Source organism: Bufo bufo, chromosome 11, assembly GCF_905171765.1.
Source record: "Bufo bufo chromosome 11, aBufBuf1.1, whole genome shotgun sequence".
Taxonomy (NCBI): domain Eukaryota; kingdom Metazoa; phylum Chordata; class Amphibia; order Anura; family Bufonidae; genus Bufo; species Bufo bufo.
The window spans coordinates 98,535,128-98,562,603 of NC_053399.1; the positions used below are offsets into that span (position 1 = coordinate 98,535,128).

Sequence of the window (27,476 nt, forward strand, 5' to 3'; positions counted from 1 at the left end):
CATGGGTGCGACGTCTCCTCGGATTCCACATGCGGGATTGTTATCCGTAACCTTATCCCAGTGGAAAATCACCCCATAACTTTATTACAGGGGCGTTTCTAAGTGCCCTGCCCTCCTCCACCAAGTGCCCTGCCGCCCTCCTCCAAGTGCCCTACCCTCCTCCACCGAGTGCCCTACCCTCCTCCGCCGAGTGCCCTACCCTCCTCCGCCGAGTGCCCTGCCCTCCTCCGCCGAGTGCCCTACCCTCCTCTGCCGAGTGCCCTACCCTCCTCTGCCGAGTGCCCTACCCTGCTCCGCCGAGTGCCCTGCCCTCCTCCGCCGAGTGCCCTACCCTCCTCTGCCGAGTGCCCTGCCCTCCTCTGCCGAGTGCCCTGCCCTCCTCCTCCGCCGAGTGCCCTGCCCTCCTCCTCCGCCGAGTGCCCTGCCCTCCTCCTCCGCCGAGTGCCCTGCCCTCCTCCTCCGCCGAGTGCCCTGCCCTCCTCCTCCGCCGAGTGCCCTGCCCTCCTCCTCCGCCGAGTGCCCTGCCCTCCTCCACTGCTCGGTGGGTTATCTGCTTGTAGTTCACATTCATTCTGACCCTGCTTTAATAAAAGTAACGCTATGTGCTGAGCCAAGCTGCAGGGTAAAGCATGGGAGAGAAACTTAGCATCAGACGGGGCCACTTACCAGACAAAATAAACTGTACATAAATTATTACAGATCCGCAGGATATATCACTATGTATCTGTCAGGAGGTAGAGAGGACAGAGCGATGTTCTGCAGATCTCTAGAGAGGTCAGTGGTGTAATAATCTGCAGGATATATCACTATGTATCTGTCAGGAGGTGGAGAGGACAGAGCGATGTTCTGCAGATCTCTAGAGAGGTCAGAGGTGTAATAATCTGCAGGATATATCACTGTATCTGTCAGGAGGTGGAGAGGACAGAGCGATGTTCTGCAGATCTCTAGAGAGGTCAGTGGTGTAATAATCTGCAGGATATATCACTATGTATCTGTCAGGAGGTGGAGAGGACAGAGCGATGTTCTGCAGATCTCTAGAGAGGTCAGAGGTGTAATAATCTGCAGGATATATCACTGTATCTGTCAGGAGGTAGAGAGGACAGAGCGATGTTCTGCAGATCTCTAGAGAGGTCAGTGGTGTAATAATCTGCAGGATATATCGCTATGTAGGTTCCTGTGACACTTGTTGAGGATCAGTTCCCTGGGATGTGAGGAAATTCACATTAACCCTTTTTCTCCCTGCAGCTGCGGTCTCTGGGGAGGATGGGGTTAAGTCCGCTGTCACCGTCTTTTCTTTGGCCTCAGGATTGTTGAGGGAATTGATTGCTGTGGGGCTTACAATGGAGGGTGTGTACATGGGGCACAGTGCGGGGCCCGCTCCAGGGTAATACAAAGGACCGTCTTACAGAGCCCGGATCTCCTGACTACAAGCATCTGACCAATGGGAGTCTGGGGGGGAGACGGGGGGGGGGGTCTGGCGCTGGTCCAGCCGTCCAGCCAAGGAATGTAGTGAAAAAAGCAGTCAGCTAAAGCAGATCAAATCCATCCAAAAACAGCAACACCACCTACAGCAAAGCCGGGAGTCGAGGAGGACCCATGACAGCAGGAGCAGCCAGGACCAGGTCAGTCATGGGGGCAGCAGACTGGCACTACCAGCTGTGCCCTGCCTGTGCATACCTTATATCGCGGGATCTTCCTGTACTCTGCTTGTGTCCTTATGTGTATCATGCCTTAAAGGCAAAACTGAGCCAACAAGCTGACACTCCAATACCTGCCAGTCATAAAAATTAATGAGTAAATATTCACTTGCCTGTCAGTAAAGCATAAGTACTATTGTGTTTCCAGGATGTAAGCATCTGAGGATACAAGATACCCACATATCTGCTGTGTGTTATATAGATTGGTGACCGGCTGATCTGCACTGGGAGCAAGAGCCGGACTCCAACCTGATCGGCAGAACGGACTGCAGTAATACCATTATCACAATATAACTGCTATAATACTGCCCCTATGTACAGGAATATAACTACTATAATACTGCTCCTATGTACAAGAATATAACTACTATAATACTGCTCCTATGTACAAGGATATAACTACTATAATACTGCTCCTATGTACAAGAATATAACTACTATAATACTGCTCCTATGTACAGAATATAACTACTATAATACTGCCTCCTATGTACAAGAATATAACTACTATAATACTCCTCCTATGTACAAGAATATAACTACTATAATACTCCTCCTATGTACAAGAATATAAACTACTATAATACTGCTCCTATGTACAAGAATATAACTACTATAATACTGCTCCTATGTACAAGAATATAACTACTATAATACTGCTCCTATGTACAAGAATATAACTACTATAATACTGCTCCTATGTACAGAAATATAACTACTATAATACTGCTCCTATGTACAAGAATATAACTACTATAATACTGCCTCCTATGTACAAGAATATAACTACTATAATACTGCTCCTATGTACAAGAATATAACTACTATAATACTGCTCCTATGTACAAGAATATAACTACTATAATACTGCCTACTATGTACAAGAATATAACTACTATAATACTGCTCCTATGTACAGAATATAACTACTATAATACTGCCTCCTATGTACAAGAATATAACTACTATAATACTGCCTCCTATGTACAAGAATATAACTACTATAATACTGCCTCCTATGTACAAGAATATAACTACTATAATACTGCTCCTATGTACAAGAATATAACTACTATAATACTGCTCCTATGTACAAGAATATAACTACTATAATACTGCCTCCTATGTACAAGAATATAACTACTATAATACTGCCTCCTATGTACAAGAATATAACTACTATAATACTGCTCCTATGTACAAGAATATAACTACTATAATACTGTTCCTATGTACAAGAATATAACTACTATAATACTGCTCCTATGTACAGGAATATAACTACTATAATACTGCCTCCTATGTACAAGAATTTAACTACTATAATACTGCTCCTATGTACAAGAATATAACTACTATAATACTGCTCCTATGTACAAGAATATAACTACTATAATACTGCATCCTATGTACAAGAATATAACTACTATAATACTGCTCCTATGTACAAGAATATAACTACTATAATACTGCTCCTATGTACAAGAATATAACTACTATAATACTGCTCCTATGTACAAGAATATAACTACTATAATACTGCTCCTATGTACAAGAATATAACTACTATAATACTGCTCCTATGTACAAGAATATAACTACTATAATACTGCTCCTATGTACAAGAATATAACTACTATAATACTGCTCCTATGTACAAGAATATAACTACTATAATACTGCTCCTATGTACAAGAATATAACTACTATAATACTGCCTCCTATGTACAAGAATATAACTACTATAATACTGCCTCCTATGTACAAGAATATAACTACTATAATACTGCTCCTATGTACAAGAATATATCTACTATAATACTGCCTCCTATGTACAATAATATAACTATTATAATACTGCCTCATATGTACAAGAATATAACTACCATAATACTGCTCCTATGTACAAGTATATAACTACTATAATACTGCTCCCTATGTACAGGGATATAACTACTATAATACTGCCTCCTATGTACAAGAATATAACTACCATAATACTGCTCCTATGTACAAGAATATAACTACTATAATACTGCCTCCTATGTACAAGAATATAACTACTATAATACTGCTCCTATGTACAGGGATATAACTACTATAATACTGCCTCCTATGTACAAGAATATAACTACTATAATACTGCCTCCTATGTACAGGGATATAACTACTATAATACTGCCTCCTATGTACAAGAATATAACTACCATAATACTGCTCCTATGTACAAGAATATAACTACTATAATACTGCCTCCTATGTACAAGAATATAACTACTATAATACTGCTCCTATGTACAGGGATATAACTACTATAATACTGCCTCCTATGTACAAGAATATAACTACTATAATACTGCTCCTATGTACAGGGATATAACTACTATAATACTGCTCCTGTGTACAGGGATATAACTACTATAATACTGCTCCTGTGTACAGGGATATAACTACTATAATACTGCTCCTGTGTACAGGAATATAACTACTATAATACTGCTCCTGTGTACAGGGATATAACTACTATAATACTGCTCCTATGTACAAGAATATAACTACTATAATACTGCTCCTATGTACAAGAATATAACTACTATAATACTGCTCCTATGTACAGGGATATAACTACTATAATACTGCTCCTATGTACAGGGATATAACTACTATAATACTGCCTCTATGTACAAGGATATAACTACTATAATACTGCTCCTATGTACAAGGATATAACTACTATAATACTGCTCCTATGTACAAGAATATAACTACTATAATACTGCTCCTATGTACAAGAATATAACTACTATAATACTGCTCCTATGTACAGGAATATAACTACTATAATACTGCCTCCTATATACAAGAATATAACTACTATAATACTGCTCCTAGCTGGGAGGACGTGTGTTAGAGGTTCCCTTAGTCCCAACAGAAGCACAACTGGGGTATTACTGCCTCTGTGGACAATCAGGACAGGTGGAACTTTTATTAATTAAATCAAAATAAAGTGATAATTAACCAATTAGGCCCCTATAAAGACCTCCCCATTTATTTGCGGACAGAAGGGACAGGTCGTCGTCTCTTGGAGACCAATTTGTTCGATTTGTATTCTAATTTCCCTTTCTGTTCTTACAGTCTCAGCCGTGAGGATCGGCGTGCGGCGTCTGCTGGGGGCGACGATCCCTTGTACCTTTTAAGCTGTCCGTTCCTGACGCAGACAGGGTCTTATGTTTACCTTGTGTAGAGCCGTTTAGGTAGCGTTTTTCTAAACCTACCATTCTCCACCCCCGCCATTTTGGTCCTGGCGTCTCTGCTTCTCTCCGGTTGGCGAGGGGGATCGGGGAACTACCGGACCGGAAGTACTGGTTTAAACCTAAAGTATCAATCACTATTTTAATTCCCTGACATAAAATTGGTGGTTTTCTGTGCTTCTACCTTGAGCTTCCCCTGGAGAGTTTTTTTCTTTTCTCCTTTTTCCTCCATGGAGTAGGGCTCTCTGAGGTCAGAGTGAGGCGGAAGATTCAGCCCCCCCCCCCCCTTGCTATATAAAGAGGACCTTTCACCTGGATATCCTAAATCTAATTATTATCCTACCTCATAGTGTGACCCCCACTGATGTCTTGGCGGTCGTCCGTTGAGGTCCCCGTATCTTTTGGCGCCTCATATGGACTTGTATTTCTCCTGGGCGCGGTTATCTTCTCCCTGGCCACGGGACCACAGTGGACGAACGGGGGGGTTCTCTAGAGAAAAAAAAGTGCCACGACCTCAGTGGGGGCCGCACTATAAGGTAGGATAATAATTAAGGATATCCAGGTGAAAGGTCCTCTTTAAGAAGCTCCTTCTCCTTCAGCTGTCTCTCCGTTGACTCCTTGTTCTGAGAGTTGCTGATGCCATAGTGCGAACACGCACACTACTGTGATGACTGAGGAACTCTCCTAGCTGGCGCTACCTGATAATTCTCCAAACACCTCGGCTTCTGCTGCTATCCGCTATTTTCTTCAATATTTTTTTTTTATTGTTTTCAAATGTCTTCTCCGGGCACGGAGAAAGTGCCCTTTTCGGGATGGAAGGCCTCTTCCAAACGCAGGCACCTGACGTGTTGGGGCTGTAGCGCCTTGCTGCCTGACCACTATATTTATAGCAAATGTCAGAGTTGTCGCCCCCCCTCCAGATAACGAGCCCCATTCTCTGGACATGATAACCTGGGTGAAGGAGTTTGTGGGCAAGTCCATAACTGACGCATTAGCTCAGAAAAGGCCTAGACACTAGACATAGTTCTCCTAGGAGATCTTCGTTTTTTGGAGAAGACGTGATTGTTGATGAAGCCCATTTCTCAGCTTCAGATAGTGAGGAAGATGAGGACACTACCACCCAGATATTCCCGGTGGAAAAAGTTCAGCGACTATTGAGATCCATCAGGTCAAGGGGAAACGTCTACATCCACCTCTAGGAGGCCTAGGGCCTTCAAAGTGGAAGAGTCGCTCAGAAATTTGATGACAACTGAATAGACGCATCCAGAAAAGGGACCGGTAATATCTAAAAGGTTTAAAACATTATATCCCCTAGTCCAAAGTCAACTGGACCAATAGGGTCCTCCTCCCAAGGTGGATTTAGCCATATCCAAGCTATCAAGACGCACGGTGGTTCCCTCGGAAGATGGTTCTAATCTCCAGGATCCACTGGATAGAAGAGTTGAATGCACTTTAAGAAGAAGCTATTATGCCGCATCCGCCTCAGTTGCAGTTGCGTCCTCGGAGGTTGCAAATTTTCTCAGGAAGAAGCTCCTGGAAATTCCAACAGATGTAAACTCTGGCGTGGCTAGAACTGATATCAGTTCTCAGTTTAGGTCTGCTCTTTTGGGAGCAGATTTCTTGAGTGAGGCAGCTTCTCAACAGCTTAAGTTGGCTTCAAAGTCGATGGCTCTTTCTGTGGCCAGTACAATCTCTGTGGTCTCTCTTACAAACCAGGGAGACTATTTTGGTCTGAGCTAGATAGGATTATGGAGGGACTCTCTGATAAAAAAAGGAATGTGTCTCCCTCAGCAATCCTCAAGGGGGAGAGGTAGGCAATTTAGGGGATCCAGATCCCAATCCTACCATAGATCCCGCAGAGGAAATCCTCGCACCCAGGACCCTAGGGAGAAGTCGAGCCTTTGACGCCATCTCTACTCCTCTGGTAGGTCTTATTGTAGACCCTCTTATTACCCCCGACTTGCTCACACCTGTAGGTGGACGTCTCCAGCCATTTCCTAAAACTTTGGGAACACTGTATTTCGGACCAGTGGGTCCTTCAAGTTATAAGAGAGGGGTACAGAATAAGCTTTTTAGCTCCTTCTCCTTCAAGGTTCGTGAGGACCTCACTCCTCTCTTCTGTAAAACAGGCGTGCTTAGAACAATACATTCTTCTTTACCTACAAAAGGAAGCGCTGGAGGAAGTGCCCTCTGCAGAGAAAGGATCCGGAGTGTATTCCCCCGTGTTCCTTGTACCCAAGCCGGACAAGAACTGGCGAATGATAATAGATCTCCGTTACCTGAACCGTTTTATAACCCAAAAGTGGTTCAGAATGGAGACCATTCGCTTGGTCATACAGGTTCTGCAACCAGGGGATCTCATGGTCACCATAGACTTCAAGGATGCATATCTTCATGTACCCGTTCATCCGGATAACAGAAGATACCTACGGATTGCTGTCTCTCTCAGGGGCACTGTCAGACATTTTCAGTTTGCTGTCCTGGCCTTTGGAATCTCTTCCGCCCCCCACACCTTCACAAAGGTTGTGGTCACTATAGTGGCAGCCTTAAGGCTAGGAGGTTTAGAAATTATTCCTCATCTAGACGACTGGCTACTAGAAGCCGCGTCTCTAGAAATGTTGCAGTACCATCTTCATCAGGCTCTTACTTTTCTCCGGCATTTAGGCTGGATAATAAATTGGAAGAAATCTGAGATCGTACCAGCAACATCAAGAAGATTCTTGGGGTTCATAATAGACTCCTCTCGGGTGACTCTCTCCCTCACTCCGGAGAGACGCCAGAAAGTAATCAGAGCCTCAGGGTTCCTAATGGTCCCCCGTGTGGTTTCCATCAGAACCTTGATGAAGATGTTGGGCCACATGTCAGCAACTGCAGAGGCAGTCCCTTGGGCCCTAGCACACTTGCGCCCTCTTCAGTCAGAAGTGTTGGGCCTGTGGAACCGCAACCCTACTGGGTTAGACAAGAAATGCTTCCTGTCTCTTCAGGTACGCCGCTCCCTCAGGTGGTGGAAGCAGCTGAAAGATGGGAGGTCCTTGATTCCACCCCAGTGCATCATGTTGACCACAGATGCGTCCCTTCTAGGTTGGGGGGGCCCTTCTGGAAGAAGTTCCAGTACAGGGTACTTGGACTCCCCAAGAGAGCCAAATGTCGTCAAACGTAAGAGAATTAAGAGTGGTCCGGTTGGCGCTCCTGCACTTCGCGCCTCAAGTCCAGGGTAAGGCAGTCCGAGTTCGCTCGGACAATATGACGACAGTATTCTACATAAACAGACAGGGAGGAACGAGATCTCAACCTCTCCTCCAGAAAGTGGGATTAATCCTGTCTTGGGCAGAGAAGAAACTTACCCACCTAGCCGCAGTTCACATCAGAGGAACTCTCAATGTGGTGGCGGATCATCTAAGTCAAAATCTTCCAGTGCCAGACGAGTGATCCCTAAGCCAAGAAGTCTTCAATCAGATTACGCAATGGTGGGGAATGCCAGAGATCCATCTTATGGCGACAAGGTTCAACGCCAAGGTGGACAGATTCTGCTCCCTATACGGGGAGGACAATTCTTGGGCGGTAGGTGCTCTGTCCATTCCGTGTAGGTTCAGGCTGGCCTATGTATTCCCTCTACTTTCCATGATACCAACAGTATTGATGAAACTCGGGCAAGACCAGACCTCAGTGATTGCCATAATACCCTTCTGGCCGAAGAGGTCTTGGTTCACCCAGCTCAGGCACATGAGCCAGGGGCAATATGGAAGCTTCCCCCTGAGGCAGGACCTAGTACATCTGGCAGGGTCCTGCCTTGACTTGAAGAGTCTCAACCTGATAGCCTGGAGGTTGATCGCCCCCTTCTAGAGTCTAGAGTGTTTTCTGCGAGGGTCCTGAGGACTTTATCTCATTCCAGATCCGTAGCTACCAACAAAGCCTATTCCAGAATCAGAAGGATTTTGGTGCAGTGGTGTGCCCTAAATGAAGTATCCTCATTGGATTCCCCTCTTTCTTCCGTTCTTTAGTTCCTACAGGATGGATTAGACAAGGTCTCAAACCTTCAACCTTAAGGGTACATACCTCAGCGTTGTCTGCAGTTTTGGGCAAGCCCTTTTCTCAGGACCCTCTAATCAAAAGGTTCCTTAAAGGAGCCGAAAGACTGCAACCTAGGATCCTGAGCCCTATACCTCAGTGGGATCTGTCAGTCGTGCTCAGGGGGTTATGCTCTCCCCCCTTTGAGCCCAGAGAGTGGATTTAAAATTATCTTGGAAAACCTGTTTTTTGCTTGCCATTCCTTCAGCAAAGAGAATCTGAGAATTGCAAGCCTTGGCTGCTGTGGAGCCATATACTCTATTCTTACCAGAGTCCTCCTGCGATTTTTTTCCCTACCTTTTTGTGCCTTCTTTCTGCAATTTAAACCAGGTCATTTCTTTACCAGTTTTTTATCTGTCTCCAGTGTCGGAAGAAGAGCAGGTCCTACAGACCCTAGATGTTGCCAGAAGTATAACAATATACCTAGAAAGAACTAAAGACTTCCGAAGATCCGAGAATTTTTTTCATTCTTTTTGCCGGAAGGAACAAAGGTCTTAAAACTTCTAAACCGACATTAAGCTGTTGGATCAAAGAAGCCATCAGAAAAGCTTTTGTCGCTCAGGGATTGACTCCCCCGGCTTTTATCCACGCTCATTCTACCCGAGCGGTAGCTGCCTCTGCGGCTGAGAGGAGCCTACTCCCGTTGGAGCACATTTGTGCTGCTGCCTCAGGGAGTTCCCACTCTACATTTGTAAGCCATTATAGGCTTGACTTAAGGAGTTCAGAACACACCGACTTTGGCAGGTCTGTCTTGAATTCAGTTCAGCTGGAAGACCCTCCCTCATAGGTTCTCTTTTTGCTAAGTCCCCAGTTGTGCTGCTGTTGGAAAGTAAGGGAATCGTTAATTTCTAACGATAATTTGTTGTCCCTTAGTCCTAACAGCAACACACGTATATAATTTTTTTGTGCGTTTATTACTTAACGTTTCGCATTGTGTGTGTGTGTGTGTTTGGGGAGGTCTTTATAGGGGCCTAATTGGTTAATTATCACTTTATTTTGACTTAATTAATAAAAGTTACACCTGTCCTGATTTGTCCACAGAGGCAGGACTAAGGGAAAACAAATTAACGATTCTCCTGATGTCTGGAGAAAGCCCAGGGAGGGGCCACCTGGGTGGGGAAGCTCCCCAAGCAAGGCCTTTACTGGGAGGAAACTCCCAAACACTTCCAAATGTGGATGTAAATCCCAAAGTCATAGTTGGAAGAAATGCTCAGAATGGAAGTTTTTCAAAATTAGGAAATGGAAGAGAGAAAAGCAATGAAGGAAGGAACAGCAACAAATGCTTCTAAGAAAGATGAGGTGAGTTGGTCTGCCATGCAAGGTCTACAGAATCCTGGAGAACCAAGTGGCTCTGAAAAAGAATCGTTTCATGGAAGTTTCAAAAGTACAAGGAAAATCCAGCAAGGTGCCCATCATGGAGGACAGAGCTCGTCCCATGCAGCAGGTGTGCAGCTCACCCCTCCAGCTCACAGACAGCGGAGAACCTCCCTTGAGAGACTGATCTTACAGGAGAACCAGCAGCAGCATGATCTGGTGACCAACATGGCGTGCTCAGGCCGCACAAGATCTCAGGCTGGTGGTGGGAGCATGAAACATGCTGAGAAGCCTGTGGAGATGGCCCAGAGGAAACCTGCAGCAAAGTCTCCAGGACTATCACAGGTGCAGACTCTTGAGCCAGTGATGAGACCATCAAGCCAGGAATGGGGAAGCTGAAGGACACTGAGTTTAAACAGCCTCAGACTTTGCCCAAACCAAGACGGCGCATGCACCTGAGCTGCAGCTGGCGGAGGAGATCCCAGGGCTGGTAAGGAGAATGGGGGAGCTGAACCATCATAAGGAAATGCTGCAGATGCAGATACTGTCTGTATAAGCTAAAGACTGCAAATCCTGAGAGTAACACCTTATATGATGGCAGGCTGCACTCACGGAGCGTAGAGCTGGCTGGGGTGGTGAGGGAGATGGACTGTGTCCTGGAGAAAATGGGGCCCCTGGCAGAGTCCTATAAGAACCAGGAACGGTTTGCCACATATAGGCAGAGCACTGAACTGGAGGCCAGATCCTCTAATAATACCCCAGATGAGCCCCGGCAGAGGACACTGCTTGTCCTGCAGGCTCCAAACTTCTCCTTCCAAGAGGGTGATACACGCAGAGGGAAGCAAGCACAACACAGTCCCAGTAGGCACCATGCAACAGAGACCTACACCACAAGTCCTAGCAGGCACAATGTAGCCTGTACCACAAGTCCTAGCAGGCACTGTGCAACAGCAGCCTCAGAGTTCTGCAGCTGTGTCACGGTAGGTAGGTAAGCGGGGAAATTCCCAAACACGGAAAAACAAACGACTAGGCCCAAAAGCTAGGGAGAAAAGGGTCACCTCCTAGCGATCCCTAAAAGCTTTCCCTAAACTGCTGTGCCCATGTGCATACCCTTAGGGTGGATATGCACATGCCCTCGTGCCTAGAACCTAAGCAGCAGGGAAAAGGGAAGAGGCAACCTGCTTCTTCAAACCAGGAGGAAGCAAGCGTCTCCCTAGAGGCCTAGAAAAACACACAAAGGGAAATGAAGAAGAGGACTTATCTTGAGCAGAGCTGGAGCAGACGATCCACCACAAATCACGAGCTCCCAGGAACGAACTATAACCCGCACAGGCCACTGGGGGGAAGGAGGGATAAATGGCCTCACTAACAATAAAACCCAGTACACCTGAGGGAAGGTGGATCCAGCTCAAACCCAAATCAAAACAAACAGAGAAGTCAGACATGTGCAGCCAGTCTGACAGATCTCTGCACATTCACAGGGCAAGGCGTGACAAGCTGTCCCTGAGCAGCACTAAGAAGCCCAGGAACCAACAGAGGCACCAGAAGTCCCAGCAGGCATGCACAGCATCAGGACAGTGGACATTCCTCCAGGTGTCAGGGTGATGTGCTAGCAGAGCTCTATTCCTGAGGAACAGACTGGGACTGATGGCGAACATGAACCTGCTGGGTCAGAGGCAGGAGGGGACATACAGTCTGTGTGGGACCTATCTGATGGTGATATATAGGTGGACGGGGTGGGAGAAGCTATGCAGAGTAATGTGCAGGATTTCCCCCCTTTACCTACAACCACACAAGGTAGTACAGACCCCTCTAGAGCAGACGCTCCCCCTGTAGATCAGGCCCGTTAGATCCGTCAGGACCCCATCAGAAACGCCTGGAGCCGCGGCGCTCCATCATTCACCTCCAGTGCAAGCTATACAGGCCAGGCCTTTAAAAGAAGAAACGTGGTGAGGTTCAAACACTGAGGTGGCAAAGAAGACCTCCCGATAGGTTTGTGGTGAGGGAACTTCTGTGTCACCAGATGGGGTTCGTGCCAGCTGACATCTGGCAGTGATAAACTTACCAGATATACAGGGCTGTGGTATCCGCTTTAAGCTCATGTCTAATCTGGATAGGTTCTGGGCTAGTTTCCCGAGGTTTAGGGACACAGAAGGTTGGAGTAAATTCATTTTTATTCCAATCTCCAAACCAGACACAGTCGCAGTCATATTCTGGAATGAGGACGTCCCTCCCCAGGATATTGTTGTGTGGCTCCGGAGACACTGCGACCTTATGTCTGACCTGACTAAGAACAGGGATGATGATGGCATATGGACAGGAGGGTGGAAGGTGCTGGTAAAACTGCGCCAGCAGAACAATATAACATGGCATCTACGCAACTCTTTCTACATTGGGAGAGTGAAAGGCGTCCGATTCTACCCAGGTAGTGCCTGCACTGTGGTGAAGTGCAATCTGTGTGGTGAGGTCGACCATACAAGTGCAAGCTGTCAGACCATCAGATGTAATCTGTGTGGAAATATGGACCACCCTCACAGAGATTGCCCAGATGCATGGCACAACATCTGTAAAGAGCTCCCTGATGAGGAACTGGTGGAAGAGGCAGAGGCTGTAGAGGAGAAGGCCTTAATGTCAAGGACAATACTGACCAGGCAAGAAATCCAGCAGAGGTCAGATAGTGTAGAGCCAGAACATCAGGGCTCGGAGAGTGTGCATGGAGACTGTCCCTCAGGTCCAACAACAGTCAGATGGAGCCTCATTTGTATCACCATCTGTACCTGAGGAGAGCAAGAGCAAGCAGGGCAAACGGAGGAAAAAAGACATGTCCTCCTCTAAGCCCGAGGCAGGTTACAACGTGGGCCAGAGGACCAAGAAAAAAAAAAAACTGGTGCAGATGTAATGGTGATATCTAATAGGTGCGAGGTTCTGACAGAATCAGATGGTGATTTACGAGAGAGAGTTACAAAGATTAGATGCTGAATGTAAATGCGACACAGGAGACCCCCCAACAAAAAGGAGACCCGTTGCTGTAGAAGATCAGCTAGAGTCAGACATGGAAACAAGTGGCAGACAGAACAACTCAGACTGAACAATGATGATGGGGACTTCACTGCTTTTACTTTATCTGATGGCCACGTTTTCTTTAAAAATAGCTTCAATTAATGGGAACAGCATAAAAGTAAGGAGTACGAGACACTCTGTGTATGACAATCTCAGGTATCTGGATTTTGTCATCTTCTTGCAGGAGACCCGTCTGACCACATTAAGGCTTTTAGGTGAGGCAGAAAGAGATTGGAGGTCTGGTCCTTCTTTCTGGTCACTGGCTGTGGAGCCTTATGCCGGGGTGGCTATCATGTTTACCACCAATAATGAGACAGTACATCGGTTAACAGAGGTGGCTATGGGAAGACGTCTGGTTCTAGAAGTCACTATTCATGGTAGGAGGCTCCGGCTCATTGATATCTATGGCCCACAGTCAGTGGCGGAAAGGATCCAGTTGTTCAGTGAGGTGAAGCAGTATCTCTTTACCATCAGTTCATGTGCAATGGATGGAGAATTCAATGTCGCTAGAACATCGGGTGACAGATCCTCTGGCCAAGCAGTGACCAGGGACTCCAAGGTCTTGAATAACATGATCTCTCAGGCAGGACTCACTGATGTCTTCACACAGGGAGGTATGAAGCCAAACTTCACCTACTCTTGTGCCGACAGAAGAAGTAGGATAGATTTGGCTTTTGATAGTCCGGCAGAGACTGTCAGTGGGATGAAGGAGCGAGTAGTCCCTTATTCAGTTCATCTGGCCTTGTTTTTCTGCTTGGGATCAATGAAGCGCCCTGATATTGGTAGGAGGTTATGGAGACTTATCTCCAGTCTTCTGGAGGATCCTTATGTCCTCTCTCTTTTTCACCATCAACTACAGAGGGTAGGCTTTTACGACAAGATGGCTGACTGGTGGGAGGACGTCAAGGAGGAGAACAGATCCCTCTTGAGGAGACTGTCATTTAAGAAAGGGAGGAGTAAGTACAGCCAGTACCTCAAGCTGCGGAAAGAATTGGAGTCACTATTCGGCAGGTGAGGATGACAAACCAAAAATCAACCGATTGAAATCTGAGATAGGTCAGTATCAGTACAGCAGGTACACCTCCCTGGTTCTGGAACGGGATTATGGGATCTTAGGGTCGCCTGATCCCTTTGAGAGCTGTTGGGAGCGTTTGGCAGAAAAAAGTGGTCACAGGTCTCACTGACTCCCAGGGTGTTTTGCAGGAATCTCGGGAGGGTATCCTGGGGGTGGTGAGATCTTACTATGCTGACTTGTTTCAGAGGAAGGTTTTGGATAAAGAGAAGATGACACAATTCTTGGAGGCAACTCCAGGTCCTGATACTAATGATTTGGACTTTTCTCCTTTAACAGCAGAATTGACGGTGGAGGAGGTTAAAGTGGCCATTGATAAATTATATCTGAAGAAGGCACCAGGTCCCGATGGTATTACCGCAGAATTCTATAAGAAATTTAAATACCACTTGGCTCCAATTCTCATGGATGTGTACACTTGTTTAGAAAATCACCTGATGCCTCCGTCCATGAGGGTGTCCTCGTTAATTCTGGTGTCTAAAGGTAAGGAGCCTAGTGATATCAAGAACTGGAGGCCGATTGTCGACAGGAAGATTTTGGCAAAAATCCTGTTCTCTAGGTTAGTCTGTTTGTCCCGGGCACTGTTGGCAGGCTGTCAGTTCGGCACAGTAAAATGGTGGAGCATCTCTGGAGCAGTCATCTCGATAAGGGAGATGTTTGAGAGATGCAAAGCTCTGAGGTGTGGGAGATATGTTATAGGTCTTGACCAGGCTAAAGCCTTTGACAGAGTAGACCATGAGGATCTATGGGCCACTTTGTCAAAGTACGGTATTCCGGGACAATTTATTGATTGGCTAAAAACCTTGTATAGAGAGGCAGAGAGCTTTCCTCTGGTCAATGGTTGGCAGGGTTGACACGTTCAGGGGTGAGACAGGGTTGCCCGTTGAGTCCACTGTTGTATGTGTTTGCCTTAGACCCGTTCCTGAAGTCACTGCAGGAGTGTGATTTTCGGAGGGGGGGGGGGGCGGTCCCCCCATTGCTCTGAGTGTTGTTGCCTACGCGGATGATGTGACTGTGGTGATATCTGAGCCTCGTGAGGTGCAGATGTTGTCTGCAGCCATCAGAAGCTACTCGGAGGCCTCAGGGTCTCTGGTCAATCTTGAGAAGAGTCAAGCTTTCTGCACACTGAATTCTGATCCTGGCTTTGATCTGCACAAGTCTCCACCTATATTAAAATCCTTGGGGTTTAATTCGGGAGGGATGATAATGCCAGGATAAATTGAGAGGAGAAGTTGGAAGCTGGAAATGCAAAGGTTCAGCGATGGAAGAACTGGAGGCTGACCTATAGAGAAAGAGTTACTATGTTGAAGACTTTCCTGGTCCCTGTCTTATTATATGTCTCTGTCGTCTTTCCTTTGCCAGAATCTTTCTCGGCTAGGCTCTTTAGCCCGTTCTTCCAGTTTCTTTGGGGGAACAGGTTAAACACAGTTAAAAGAGGGATCACCTACCTACAAAAGAGAGAGGGTGGGCTGATTTCGAGAATTCCAAGGGTGTTCTTTGACTCCTTGTTCCTAAAAGTTAATTTTGGCTGCCTGAACAGCTCCCTGTGGGTGAACAGCGTCAGGGACTGGATATTGCCTTTCGCAGAATCTTGGGTGCGAGGCGGCAGTCTCAAGAGGGGTCGATTGATTTGTGACTACCTCCCCCAGTACCTCATCATTACAGTCATCAAGGACTATCACTTGAATACCTGAACCTGAGTGTCCATCAGTAACGAACCATTCCAGCACACAAAATCAGTGAACCTCATTATGTCAGAGCTGAGGTGGATCAAATCCCTGGAAATAAGGAAAATTAGGAACAACATGACATTGTGGAGGAATGTGTATATGGATTAACGTTACTTTTAATGCATTTGGAATATGCTTGATTTAATTTATTTTCTCTCCCTCTCCTATTAAAAGAAATGGAGGTGTATGATTTTCTGCTTAATGACTATTGTTTTTAAACGCTTGTTCTATTTGTTTTTACTAAAACAATTGCCTCCTATGTACAAGAATATAACTACTATAATACTGCTCCTATGTACAAGAATATAACTACTATAATACTGCTCCTATGTACAAGAATATAACTACTATAATACTGCTCCTATGTACAAGAATATAACTACTATAATACTGCTCCTATGTACAAGAATATAACTACTATAATACTGCTCCTATGTACAAGACTATAACTACTATAATACTGCTCCTATGTACAAGAATATAACTACTATAATACTGCCCCCTATGTACAAGAATATAACTACTATAATACTGCTCCTATGTACAAGAATATAACTACTATAATACTGCCTCCTATGTACAGGAATATAACTACTATAATACTGCTCCTATGTACAAGAGTATAACTACTATAATACTGCTCCTATGTACAAGAATATAACTACTATAATACTGCTCCTATGTACAGGAATATAACTACTATAATACTGCCTCCTATGTACAGGAATATAACTACTATAATACTGCTCCTATGTACAAGAATATAACTGCTATAATACTGCTCCTATATACAAGAATATAACTACTATAATACTGCTCCTATGTACAAGAATATAACTACTATAATACTGCTCCTATGTACAGGAATATAACTACTATAATACTGCCTCCTATGTACAAGAATATAACTACTATAATACTGCTCCTATGTACAAGAATATAACTACTATAATACTGCCCCTATGTACAAGAATATAACTACTATAATACTGCCCCTATATACAAGAATATAACTACTATAATACTGCCCCTATATACAAGAATATAACTACTATAATACTGCCCCTATATACAAGAATATAACTACTATAATACTGCCCCTATATACAAGAATATAACTACTATAATACTGCCCCCTATGTACAAGAATATAACTACTATAATACTGCTCCTATGTATAAGAATATAACTACTATAATACTGCTCTTATGTACAAAAATATAACTACTATAATACTGCTCCTATGTACAAGAATATAACTACTATAATACTGCCCCCTATGTACAAGAATATTACTACTATAATACTGCTCTTATGTACAAGAATATAACTACTATAATACTGCTACTATGTACAAGAATATAACTACTATAATACTGCTCATATGTATAAGAATATAACTACTATAATACTGCTCCTATGTACAGGGATATAACTACTATAATACTGCTCCTATGTACAAGAATATAACTACTATACCACTACCCTGCTGACTGATTGTCAGGTTGTTGTACCTTTAATAGTGTTACTGTATAGCGGAGGTACAGTTCCTTGCAAAAGTATTCACCCCCCTTGACTTTTTTCGTATTTTGGTGCCTCACCCCCTGGAATTAACATGGATTGTTTGTTTGAGGATTTGCATCATGTCATTTACAGAAGATGCCGACAACTCTGAAGATGTTTGACTTTTTCAGTTATTTTGTCCTATTTGTTGTCGGCATCTTCTGTAAATGACATGATGCAAATCCTCAAACAAACAATCCATGTTAATTCCAGGGGGTGAGGCACCAAAATATGAAAAAAGTCAAGGGGGGTGAATACTTTAGCAAGGCACTGTATGTGGGTGGCTGGGGGTGCGGCTCCTCTCATATGGAGAGGTCTCGCTCCAGTACATTATACATGTGATCTGGTGTCTGTCACGAGGTCACATGATCTGATGTCTTGTTTTCCATCACGCTCTATGGCAGGATTGTATTCATTCTGATCTTCATGTTCCATGAATATAATTCCAGAACAATGGTGATCACTGACACACGGAGCAGCGTAGGGTTATCTGGCACTGCAGGTCTGCGGAGATGCTGGTTACATCAGTAGGGTTGTCAGTTGTCAGCCAGGCCGTGTTCGGAGCGCCCCCTTGATTCCTGGAATCGCAGGCACAGAACATCTGGAGTTGATATTTGGTGCTGGGATGATGTTTGTGCAGTTGACTTGTTGCCAGGGACGCCCGCTCTCGTCCTCTCGCTGACACTCTCTCCTCACTTCCTCTGCTGTGGATCTGTCTTGCAGGGCGGATGTGTGGTCGGGGCCTGCAGGTCGTATCGCAGGTTGCAGAAGCGGCTCCATCCCTGAAGTGGACTGACCGGGGGGCAGGATGCTGACCATCAAACTGCCCCAGCTGCTCAGCGTCCATCAGATGCCCCGGGTGAGTCCACCTCGAGTGTTAGTATACTCCAGTCACAGCCAAAGCTGCATTCACATTTTATCACTGGTGTTCATCAGCACTCGTGGTAGCGGAGCCCCGTGAAGCACTGCACTGACATGTACAGGGGTTGACTTCACCATCATGCTGCCCCATGGGGCCCCCAGACATCACTTTGCTTAGGGCCACGTAGATGTAAAATCCACCCCTGCTGATGCACCCTTCATCACCGTTTTAATGCACCACAGCAGAACATGCCTCGTGTCATACTGCAGTCACATCCAAAGCTGCAGCGTCACAGGTCCTCACTTCTCACTAGCTCCCCCCGCACTTTGGGATATGAGGGAGTGAAAGAAGCAGCCTGCAGAACACTGATTGCAGCTCTGGATGAAACTGGAGTATAGAACATAAGACTCATTAAAGATGGGGCAGCATTATGTGTGACTGGAGTACAAAATAGAAGGGAAAATCTCTGAGCTAGTAGAATACACACTCCATGTGGTGCAATAATCTGCAGTATATATCACTATGTATCTGTCAGGAGGTAGAGGGAACAGAGCGATGTTCTGCAGATCTCTAGAGAGGTCAATGGTGTAATAATCTGCAGGAAATGTCACTGTGTATTAAATTATAACCTGTGAATCATTTCCTGGATGTCAGGTGTTCTGGGAAGATGGGATCATGTCGGGGTACAGACACCCCAAAAGTTCTGCCCTGGACTGTCTGCTCAGCTCTTTTCAGATGACCAATGAAACTGTTAATATCTGGACCCATTTTCTACCAACATGGTGAGCAGAGCCGTGTATCTAATCCTATCCTGTGTGATACTGACTGCTGAGCTGTGTATCTAATCCTATCCTATGTGATACTGACTGCTGAGCTGTGAATCTAATCCTATCCTGTGTGATACAGTCTGCTGAGCTGTGTATCTAATCCTATCCTGTGTGATACTGCCTGCTGAGCCGTGTATCTAATCCTATCCTGTGTGATACTGTCTGCTGAGCTGTGTATCTAATCCTATCCTGTGTGATACTGACTGCTGAGCGGTGTATCTAATCCTATCCTGTGTGATACTGTCTGCTGAGCGGTGTATCTAATCCTATCCTGTGTGATACTGACTGCTGAGCTGTGTATCTAATCCTATCCTGTGTGATACTGTCTGCTGAGCTGTGTATCTAATCCTGTCCTGTGTGATACTGTCTGCTGAGCTGAGTATCTAATCCTGTCCTGTGTGATACAGTCTGCTGAGCTGTGTATCTAATGTTATCCTGTGTGATACAGTCTGCTGAGCTGTGTATCTAATCCTGTCTTGTGTGATACTGACTGCTGAGCTGTGTATCTAATCCTATCCTGTGTGATACTGTCTGCTGAGCTGTGTATCTAATCCTATCCTGTGTGATACTGTCTGCTGAGCTGTGTATCTAATCCTGTGTGATACTGACTGCTGAGCTGTGTATCTAATCCTGTCCTGTGTGATACTGACTGCTGAGCTGTGTATCTAATCCTATCCTGTGTGATACCGTCTGCTGAGCTGTGTATCTAATCCTATCCTGTGTGATACTGACTGCTGAGCTGTGTATCTAATCCTGTTCTGTGTGATACTGTCTGCTGAGCTGTGTATCTAATCCTATCCTGTGTGATACTGACTGCTGAGCTGTGTATCTAATCCTGTCCTGTGTGATACTGACTGCTGAGCTGTGTATCTAATCCTGTCCTGTGTGGTACTGTCTGCTGAGCTGTGTATCTAATCCTGTCCTGTGTGATACTGACTGCTGAGCTGTGTATCTAATCCTGTCCTGTGTGATACTGACTGCTGAGCTGTGTATCTAATCCTGTCCTGTGTGATACTGACTGCTGAGCTGTGTATCTAATCCTATCCTGTGTGATACTGTCTGCTGAGCTGTGTATCTAACCCTATCCTGTGTGATACTGTCTGCTGAGCTGTGTATCTAATCCTGTCCTGTGTGATACTGTCTGCTGAGCTGTGTATCTAATCCTGTCCTGTGTGATACTGTCTGCTGAGCTGTGTATCTAATCCTATCCTGTGTGATACCGTCTGCTGAGCTGTGTATCTAACCCTATCCTGTGTGATACTGACTGCTGAGCTGTGTATCTAATCCTATCCTGTGTGATACTGTCTGCTGAGCTGTGTATCTAACCCTATCCTGTGTGATACTGACTGCTGAGCTGTGTATCTAATCCCATCCTGTGTGATACTGTCTGCTGAGCTGTGTATCTAATCCTATCCTGTGTGATACCGTCTGCTGAACTGTGTATCTAATCCTATCCTGTGTGATACCGTCTGCTGAACTGTGTATCTATCGTGATATATATCAGTGTTTTGAGTCCTGTATGAAGCCTCCTGCGCCCTCTGGTGGAGGAGGTGTACACTGCAGGCTGTGGCCAGTCTACATCCTTGTCTTTTCTCTTTGCAGGTATTTCCTCTGGAGATTCCTGCTGCTGTCTTACACTTTGGATTTTTGGGGGGAGTCTTATAACTGGCCCCTCTTAGTTTACATGATGCTCATTTGTCTGTACCCCTTTACCTCCAGTTTTGCCCACACCTTCAGCAGCATGTCTGCCCATGCCCGTCACATCTGCTACTTTCTGGACTATGGAGCCCTGAGTCTCTACAGTCTGGGTATGTACTGTAGTGCGCCCCTGTATCCTGCGCTGCGCCCCTGTATCCTGGGCTGCGCCTCTGTATCCTGCGCTGCGCCTCTGTATCCTGCGCTGCGCCCCTGTATCCTGGGCTGCGCCTCTGTATCCTGGGCTGCGCCTCTGTATCCTGCGCTGCGCCTCTGTATCCTGGGCTGCGCCTCTGTATCCTGGGCTGCGCCTCTGTATCCTGGGCTGCGCCTCTGAATCCTGGGCTGCGCCTCTGTACCCTGGGCTGCGCCTCTGAATCCTGGGCTGCGCCTCTGTATCCTGGGCTGCGCCTCTGTATCCTGGGCTGCGCCTCTGAATCCTGGGCTGCGCCTCTGAATCCTGGGCTGCGCCTCTGTATCCTGGGCTGCGCCTCTGTATCCTGGGCTGCGCCCCTGTATCCTGGGCTGCGCCTCTGTATCCTGGGCTGCGCCCCTGTATCCTGGGCTGCGCCTCTGTATCCTGGGCTGCGCCTCTGTATCCTGGGCTGCGCCTCTGTATCCTGGGCTGCGCCTCTGTATCCTGGGCTGCGCCTCTGTATCCTGGGCTGCTCCTCTGTATCCTGGGCTGCGCCTCTGTATCCTACGCTGCTCCTCTGTATCCTGCGCTGCGCCTCTGTATCCTGCGCCTCTGTATCCTGGGCTGCGCCTCTGTATCCTGGGCTGCGCCTCTGTATCCTGGGCTGCGCCTCTGTATCCTGGGCTGCTCCTCTGTATCCTGGGCTGCTCCTCTGTATCCTGGGCTGCGCCTCTGTATCCTACGCTGCTCCTCTGTATCCTGGGCTGCTCCTTTGTATCCTGGGCTGCGCCTCTGTATCCTACGCTGCTCCTCTGTATCCTGCGCTGCTCCTCTGTATCCTGCGCTGCTCCTCTGTATCCTGCGCTGCTCCTCTGTATCCTGCGCTGCTCCTCTGTATCCTGCGCTGCTCCTCTGTATCCTGCGCTGCGCCTCTGTATCCTGCGCTGCGCCTCTGTATCCTGCGCCTCTGTATCCTGGGCTGCGCCTCTGTATCCTGGGCTGCGCCTCTGTATCCTGGGCTGCGCCTCTGTATCCTGGGCTGCGCCCCTGTATCCTGGGCTGCGCCTCTGTATCCTGGGCTGCGCCTCTGAATCCTGGGCTGCGCCTCTGAATCCTGCGCTGCGCCTCTGTATCCTGCGCTGCGCCTCTGTATCCTGCGCTGCGCCTCTGTATCCTGCGCTGCGCCTCTGTATCCTGCGCTGCGCCTCTGTATCCTGCGCTGCGCCTCTGTATCCTGCGCTGAACATTTTGTTTAAATTCATTCCAGCACAGTACCACTCCTCTAGTGTTATAGGCCGGTTGTCATGCACAGTACCACTCCTCTAGTGTTATAGGCCGGTTGTCATGCACAGTACCACTCCTCTAGTGTTATAGGCCGGTTGTCATGCACAGTACCACTCCTCTAGTGTTATAGGCTGGTTCTCATGCACAGTACCACTCCTCTAGTGTTATAGGCTGGCTCTCATGTACAGTACCACTCCTCTAGTGTTATAGGCCGGTTGTCATGCACAGTACCACTCCTCTAGTGTTATAGGCTGGTTCTCATGCACAGTACCACTCCTCTAGTGTTATAGGCCGGTTCTCATGCACAGTACCACTCCTCTAGTGTTATAGGCTGGTTCTCATTCACAGTACCACTCCTCTAGTGTTATAGGCTGGCTCTCATGCACAGTACCACTCCTCTAGTGTTATAGGCTGGTTGTCATGCACAGTACCACTCCTCTAGTGTTATAGGCCGGTTGTCATGCACAGTACCACTCCTCTAGTGTTATAGGCTGGCTCTCATGCACAGTACCACTCCTCTAGTGTTATAGGCCGGTTCTCATGCACAGTACCACTCCTCTAGTGTTATATGCCGGTTCTCATGCACAGTACCACTCCTCTAGGGTTATAGGCTGGTTGTCATGCACAGTACCATTCCTCTAGTGTTATAGGCTGGTTCTCATGCACAGTACCACTCCTCTAGTGTTATAGGCTGGTTCTCATGCACAGTACCATTCCTCTAGTGTTATAGGCTGGCTCTCATGCACAGTACCACTCCTCTAGTGTTATAGGCTGGTTCTCATGCACAGTACCACTCCTCTAGTGTTATAGGCTGGCTCTCATGCACAGTACCACTCCTCTAGTGTTATAGGCCGGTTGTCATGCACAGTACCACTCCTCTAGTGTTATAGGCTGGTTCTCATGCACAGTACCACTCCTCTAGTGTTATAGGCTGGCTCTCATGCACAGTACCACTCCTCTAGTGTTATAGGCCGGTTGTCATGCACAGTACCACTCCTCTAGTGTTATATGCCGGTTCTCATGCACAGTACCACTCCTCTAGTGTTATAGGCTGGCTCTCATGCACAGTACCACTCCTCTAGTGTTATAGGCCGGTTGTCATGCACAGTACCACTCCTCTAGTGTTATATGCCGGTTCTCATGCACAGTACCACTCCTCTAGTGTTATAGGCTGGTTCTCATGCACAGTACCATTCCTCTAGTGTTATAGGCTGGCTCTCATGCACAGTATCACTCCTCTAGTGTTATAGGCTGGTTCTCATGCACAGTACCACTCCTCTAGTGTTATAGGCTGGCTCTCATGCACAGTACCACTCCTCTAGTGTTATAGGCCGGTTGTCATGCACAGTACCACTCCTCTAGTGTTATATGCCGGTTCTCATGCACAGTACCACTCCTCTAGGGTTATAGGCTGGTTGTCATGCACAGTACCACTCCTCTAGTGTTATAGGCTGGTTCTCATGCACAGTACCACTCCTCTAGTGTTATAGGCTGGTTCTCATGCACAGTACCATTCCTCTAGTGTTATAGGCCGGTTCTCATGCACAGTACTACTCCTCTAGTGTTATAGGCTGGTTCTCATGCACAGTACCACTCCTCTAGTGTTATATGCCGGTTATCATGCACAGTACCACTCCTCTAGGGTTATAGGCTGGTTGTCATGCACAGTACCACTCCTCTAGTGTTATAGGCTGGTTCTCATGCACAGTACCACTCCTCTAGTGTTATAGGCTGGTTCTCATGCACAGTACCATTCCTCTAGTGTTATAGGCCGGTTCTCATGCACAGTACTACTCCTCTAGTGTTATAGGCTGGTTCTCATGCACAGTACCACTCCTCTAGTGTTATAGGCCGGTTCTCATGCACAGTACCATTCCTCTAGTGTTATAGGCTGGTTCTCATGCACAGTACCATTCCTCTAGTGTTATATGCCGGTTCTCATGCACAGTACTACTTCTCACCCCCCTATACCTGATAATGTTGTGTATTTCCGGGGCTGACCATGTTGCCTTGACCTCTGCAGGCTGTGCCTTCACCTATGGAGCCTATGTCATGCCGGACCGCTGGATAAATGGCGTCCTCCACCGACACTTTGTCCCGATCGCTGCCTTTAACACTTTCATCTGCACCGGCCTGTCCTGCTACTCCCGGTATGGAGAAATGTCTGTCTCCTCCTTGTACAGCGTCAGACCCAAAACTGCAATAATATGACCCACAGCAACCGACCTGATGTCACTTTAACGTGAGATCTGATTGGCCGCTGCTGTCGTCTTGTTATTACCCAGTCATACCTCCATAAAAGGGGTTGAGTCTCCTTTAAGGCTATACCTTGAAGATAAAATCACATGACCTCTCATTAAATATATTTTTGGCACTTATTCAGATCTCCATTACAGATTCCTGGAGGTGGACCGCCCGGCACTCAGTAAAATCTTCCGCACGGCAGCCTTTGTTCACCCTTTCGTCTTTGACAACATCCCTCTGTTTTATCGGGTGAGAGTTTCTTCTTTCTACAGATGCGCAGTACTGAGACCTGCCAGCAGAGGCAGCGACAAGTGTGTACAATATCCATGTTACAGGACAATACTGCTCCCCTGCCAGAGTCTTTTGAATCATGCGGCATCATGGGAGCGGCCACAGTATAAGGCGGCATCTTGAGATTGCTCTGTGTCCTTCCGTCCCCGCCACTGCTCGGGCCTCCCTTCCGTCCCCGCCACTGCTCGGGCCTCCCTTCCGTCCCCGCCACTGCTCGGGCCTCCCTTCCGTCCCCGCCACTGCTCGGGCCTCCCTTCCGTCCCCGCCACTGCTCGGGCCTCCCTTCCGTCCCCGCCACTGCTCGGGCCTCCCTTCCGTCCCCGCCACTGCTCGGGCCTCCCTTTCCGTCCCCGTGACTGTTGTGTTATTTTGTCCTGCAGCTCCTGTTTTGCTATGGGGACGATTGTAACAGGAACGAGGCCATTCCTCTTCACCTCTATCATCTCTTCTTCGCCTTCCTGACTGGATTCCTTTTTGCTTCCCACCTCCCGGAACGGCTGGCGCCTGGACGTTTTGACTATTTTGGTAAAATTTGCTGCAGGATAAGTAACTCGGCAGTCTAGGAATACGACAGTTCCCTGACCTCACCTATCCACAGGATTGATAAGTGTCTGACCACAGAAGAGGGGTGTGGGGTCCCACCAGTCAATAGCGGGAGGGTTCGGCTTCCCTCCAATTGAATCCAGTGATGGCTAGGCACTGGGGACACAGGATAATATGGTGTGTTCTCTCTTTGTAGGCCACAGCCACCAGCTCTTCCACGTCTGTGCCGTCCTGGGTACGCACTTCCAGATGGAAGCCGTCCTTGCTGATCGATCATCTCGCCAAGCTTGGCTAAGTTCACATTCAGAAGCCGACACACTCGCCAGCACCTTGGGGGTTGTGGCCACTTCGGCCATTGGAAACGTTATTCTCATCTGTTTCTTCACTGCAACTTTACTATGGTCTCCTCGAGCCGACTCCATTCTCCAGAATCACATCCCAGGTGAGGCCAAAGTGAAAGAGCATTGACCACACAGCCCTGCGTCAGAAGAAGGACCATGTTCATCTCCGTATTCGCCATATTGGGGATTTCTCCCCCCTCTCTACCCCAGGTCTCTGCTTTGACGCCAGGCATTTCTCCAGCTCTTCTCCGACTAAAGGGCTGATGCTAGAAAATTAACAGCAGCACCGAGTATATACCGCCATTTTAAAGGGATTACAAGAGCGGGAGGTTTTCAGCCCCCATCTCTTTAAATCTTGTGGAAGTCCTAGTCACCATCATGTGGAATCAGTTGCTCAGGTAGACGTCTTCTTGTTGGACCAAGGAACTTTAAGTTGGTTTTCTGTATGTGTAGCCATCTTTAGGTCCACAATCATGGTGAAGTGAGGGATCGTAGCATTGGATAGGTTCCATAATTGCATATGAAATCGCACAGAGATCCCTTGGTGCAGCCCGACTCCGTTTAGAGACCTCCTGGTAACGGTTATTGGTATGGTGAAGAAGGACATGCTCTGGGATTTACACATTGATGACCTATCCTTGACTCTTAGGTTTTTTGCTTTTTCATTTTTCTTCCCTATTTTCCGTGAGCCATAACCTTTTTATATTTCCGGTCACATATCTGTATGAGGGCTCATTTTTTGCGGGACAGGTTGCACTTTCTAATGCCACCCTTAATTATGGCATAAAATGTAGTGGGTTAAGCGGGGAAGAAAATTCCAAATGGGGTGAAATTGGAAACCAAACGCAATCCCACCACGATTTTACGGGATTTGTTTATGGCAAAACAGACCCCTGCCCTTCATTCTCTGGGTCAGTACGATTACAGCGATAGCCCATATGTATAGTTTTTTTTATGTGTAAATAGTGTAAAAATAAATTTAAACTTTGAGAATTTTTTCTTTTTTTTTTTTTACATCCCCATATTCTGACCCCCATAACTTTTTTTTATACTTATGTCTACTGAGCTGTTTAGGGGCTCGTGTTTTTATTGATAACATTTTGGAGTATGTGACTTTTGGATCAGATTTTATTTCATTTTTTTTGGGTACATTTTGACCCTTTTTTCCGTTACGCCATTCGCCTTATTGGATTTTTTAAATTTTTTTATATTAATATTATGGGTGTTTTCGGTCGCGGTGATACCCAGGATGTTTATATTTATTGTTTTTTATTTTAATTATACGGAAAGGGGGGTGATTTAAACTTTTTATAATTTTTTTTTTAGATATTTTTGAACTTTTTTTTTAGATCATCATTTTAAGGCTCATAAATGATCTTATAAATGATGTTTTAGAATTTTTCATTTTGACCTATAAGCGATAAAATAAAAAAAAATTCTTTGCTTTTTGCTCATTTCTTATGCTGGCCTGCCATCTGGTGGCCAAAATAAGAATTGC

General features: G+C 46.4%; 1 protein-coding gene across 1 annotated transcript; it reads left to right on the plus strand.

Annotated features, from left to right (window-relative positions):
* The first annotated feature begins 1,480 nt into the window (after positions 1-1,480).
* On the plus strand, positions 1,481-26,958 carry PAQR6 (progestin and adipoQ receptor family member 6). Its single transcript, XM_040410915.1, has 8 exons — positions 1,481-1,622; positions 18,479-18,614; positions 19,272-19,399; positions 21,047-21,252; positions 24,583-24,709; positions 24,956-25,052; positions 25,475-25,619; positions 25,834-26,958. The coding sequence occupies exons 2-8, from the start codon at positions 18,564-18,566 to the stop codon at positions 26,103-26,105; spliced, it is 1,026 nt and encodes a 341-aa protein (XP_040266849.1). The 5' UTR covers positions 1,481-1,622; positions 18,479-18,563; the 3' UTR covers positions 26,106-26,958.
* Positions 26,959-27,476: the final 518 nt, after the last annotated feature.